Here is a 3,913-nt window from a genome sequence, read left to right as displayed (position 1 = left end):
TCGATGACCTAGTTTTATAAGTAAGGTGAGCTGTTGAATGTTCCCGGTCTTGTGTAAGCGATGTTGGGGCATTTCCTGTGGGACTTAGATTACCTCTCGAAGACTTTCTGTAGCCACTAATTACAGGACATTTATGAAGACTGGTGCAAAGGAAGAAAAGGTGATGTTTTCAGAAATGTCCGTCATGGCCCTAGTTTCCCTAGTCATAGATTTTTATAGCTTTATCCCTAGAAATCAATATAATTGGAAATGTACTGTGTTTAAATACTGTTCAATAGGACAGTGATATTTTCCTTACAGCAGCAATCCCGTGAGGTTTAATCACCGTGGCAGGTTATAAGAAGAATGTTGGTATTTAACATTTTTCCTTTGTTTGTTTCTCCAGGCTGATTATTTATAATTCCGCATGCCATGGCAACCACAGTCACATGGCACATGATGTAGTTAGCGGACAGACTTTGGAAAGCCCCTCTGAGCGCTGTCTGCTCCGTGTAATGTAAAATCCTCCCCCCTCCTCTTCCCCTTCCTCTCTGTTTTCACATAACATGCTGAGAGCTGGGAGGCTGTGTCTGTGTAACTGGCAGACATACTTTGCAACCTCAAGAGAGATTTTGAAAAGGAGATCATAATTTGTTGATGGACAGCTAATAAAAATATCTAACAGATGCATGCTTAAAAGGTACCTGCTTTTCAAAATAAAAAAATAAACCTATGTGGGATCGATGCTTTATGCTGTTTTTGGCTGAACTTTATAACTTAACATTTCCTGAAACATTGGTTAGACATAATAAAATTATACTACAGCTCAGTGAACATATCAACAGACATTCTTGGAAATGGCAGTAACGGTTTATTGTAGTTAAAGCCATTTTTATTTTGTCCTTTTAAAACAAATTAAAGGGCTGTTTCCCCACTTTTTTTTGTACAAAATATAATCGTGAATAATGTCACATTTGGAACTAGCATAGTCACCTTAATGTTCCACCACGTTCAAGAATAGCTCTTAATATTAAAGGGGATGTAGTGCCCCCATAACCAGGTGTATCTGACCAGTCTGTGAAAATTATATTCAAATGTTGGCAACTATGCTGTAATACTCACTAATGTAGGACAAATTGTCATCCGTTGGTAGGGTAGTAGCTGGTGGTGGTGATGTTGGTTGGTATCCAAGTGTTTTATTTTTCTTAGATACTTCTTCATCCTTCTCTTCCACCTCTTCTTCTTGCAGATCTTCCTCTTCTTCTTCTTCTACCTCCTCCTTTTCTAGGTCTACCACTTTTTTGTTCTGGTTTTGTTGAACAGAAATTAACGTGATGTTGAAGGATAACCTCGCTCCCGTTTTAGGAGGCAGCAGAGGACGTTTTTCTGGCGGAACGGTGACCTCTAAATGACCTAAGAGGATCTGAAGACAGAAGACCAATTTTTGGAGTATATTATCGTACGCATGCAGCCTCTCTATTTACTAGCAACAAGTGACCCAGGAGATTCTGTAGGTATCAGAATTTCTTAAAGAAACTTAAAAATTTAGATGAAGAAGTAAAGAACAGACTGGTCTATCTAGTGCAGCGATGGGCAACAGATGGCATTAACACTGCATACGGCAATCCGAAACGTCACCACGGCTCCCAGCTCCTTCCTACTTTATTGTCAGATTTGTTTGTTACAGCTTGTAACACTTGTTTAAAGTGGCTACGGATAGAGATAGGTGTCTGTTTGTGTCAAGAAATGTATTGTTTTAACTAGAGATGCTCACTGACCCCCGTGAACTGTATTTGCTTTTGGATCTGGATTAGCTTCGTGCTTTGGTTTTGGCAAAACCACCATCGTGTGTTTTGGTTTTGGATCTGTATTTTTTAGAAAAAAATCCTAAAATATGCTAAAATCCCATAACTTTGCTATTTTTTTTGTTCCTACATTATTACTAACCTCAATAACACTAATTTCAAGTCATTTGCAGTCAATTTTGACCACCTCACAGGTCACAATATTATTTTCATACCCTTTCGGACAAATACTGCAGCGACCTGGCTGGATGGTAAGCGACAGAGCAATGACACAAACACACGGCAGTTCCTAGCACATCTAGGACACATTGGCACACAGCAGTTGCAGAAAAGAAAAATGGTGCAAAATGGAATTGTCCTTGGGCCCGCCTTCCCTCCCACCATTGTATTGGATCTTAAAAAGGAATCCAAAACTCCCGAGATCCGATGAAGTAACAATGACGCTTTCCCTCATTTTCAATTCCGAAAAAGCGCAAAAGTACCGATCCGGCTCGGCTCGGTACTCGGATCTGCTAAGATCGGTTCTCGGGGAACTGAGCCTGAGCATCTCTAGTTTTAACTTACTACTGTGGCCCTTTTAAAGCTGAGGGCCGCCCATGCAGCTCCTGATGTGTATCATGTTGCCTATCACTGATCTAGTATGCAATTTTATATAAATACTTACAATACTCTTATTAGTGCCCCATGTATTTGGTTTTTCTTTACTGAACATCTTTAAAATGTTAATACTCCTTAAAACAGATTAATTATTTTTCATGAAAATGCATCCACTAGGTGGCATACTTTTGCGGTGGTTCATTACAGTCCAGCAGTACAAATATATATGACAGCTACCACGAATACTCAAATAGAGTAAGCAATCTTTGCACCAGATTAGCTTTGCTTATGCCTTTATTGGCCATGTATATAAAAGTCAATCAAACACAAACCAGAAAAATATTTTACACAGTATTTATCCTCATGTTAAACAAGCAAAAGACTTTAATTTAATCTGAGCAGCACCATGGTCATTTAAGATTGTAAAAATGGATAAAATAAACACTCTGCAAAACTACTACTATTTGGATAGTGTTTTTGCACGCGTGGAAAAATAGTTTGTGGAAACAGTGGCGTAATCCTAAAAAAAAATAAAAGTTGTAATCACAAAAGTAATTATATTACAGAGTGCAAATCACATCGTGGGAAAATAGTCTGAATGGACTTGAACTATAGTAGGTATGATTCAATCAAAGGGTGAAGCTAATATATTATAATGAATACATGGGCACATAAACATACATCATATATACAGTATTATCACATCGAACAAGAAAGGATGCTATACAGTTTTCAATACATGTAAGGGCCAGCTCAATAAACTGTGGGTTTCTCTAAGTCTTACTTTAGTAATTAGTCCTGGCTAGCAGTAAATACTATAGCTTAGCCAGGTTCCGAATACACCACTGTCCAACTCTCACCTTCTCCAGGTCAATATTTTCTTCTTCAGCAGAAAGACGGTTCTCCGCCTCAGACTTCTCATCTCCAAACCTCTCCGTACTTTCCTTCTCCCCAGCCTGGCTGTTGGAGAGGTGGCTCAAACACAATAGACTTAGGAAAATGCTTCCCCAGAACATCTTTTAGGCAGTAAACGGTGATAAATCCTCTGGTATGAACAGATTTAGGAGCTTGCGAGTCCAGAAATTGGATTCTGATGTTCAGCTGTCCGATTCTCTCCTGTTATGCATTTTCTTTGTTTCTTCAGTAGAATTCCTCACATGAGGTCGCTCTTAAATACAGGAAATGTCAACGTTTTTTTCCAAGTGTCTGCTGAGCAGTGGCCAGGGAGCGGAATCTTGGGCCAATAAACACAGCCTAGCAGAGAGAACGAGAAAGTCTAAACAGGGTGGGTTACATGTATTATACAGAATAATACCAGTATCATGGTAAAACTGATTATTCACTACCCCATGGTCAACCATCTGGTTTGCTAACTATAAAGCAGGCCAATGTTATTATTATATATTTTTTTAAATGATAATTTCACTGAAAAATCACGTTGTCTAATTGAAATCATTATGCAGGGCACTACAACATGTTGGAGTAACTCTAAATGCACAATTTGCCTGAAATTGTCTGTTGTAAATTAAAAC

General features: G+C 38.7%; 1 protein-coding gene across 1 annotated transcript in view; it reads right to left on the bottom strand.

The window, feature by feature from the left end:
* The window catches only part of CLEC11A (C-type lectin domain containing 11A), an 8,403-nt gene extending 4,784 nt beyond the window's left edge, over positions 1-3,619 (bottom strand). Inside the window, exons 1-2 of the mRNA XM_075191210.1 lie at positions 3,242-3,619; positions 1,102-1,402 (exon numbers count right to left, since the gene is read on the bottom strand). Coding sequence (XP_075047311.1) covers positions 1,102-1,402; positions 3,242-3,397 — 457 coding nt within the window. The 5' untranslated portion in view covers positions 3,398-3,619. The remainder of the gene's footprint in view (positions 1-1,101; positions 1,403-3,241) is intronic.
* Positions 3,620-3,913: the final 294 nt, after the last annotated feature.

Source organism: Mixophyes fleayi, chromosome 11, assembly GCF_038048845.1.
Source record: "Mixophyes fleayi isolate aMixFle1 chromosome 11, aMixFle1.hap1, whole genome shotgun sequence".
In the NCBI taxonomy this organism is placed as follows: Eukaryota; Metazoa; Chordata; class Amphibia; order Anura; family Limnodynastidae; genus Mixophyes; species Mixophyes fleayi.
Note: the sequence above shows the minus strand (reverse complement) of the source record. Positions and strands in the feature narration are given on the sequence as shown.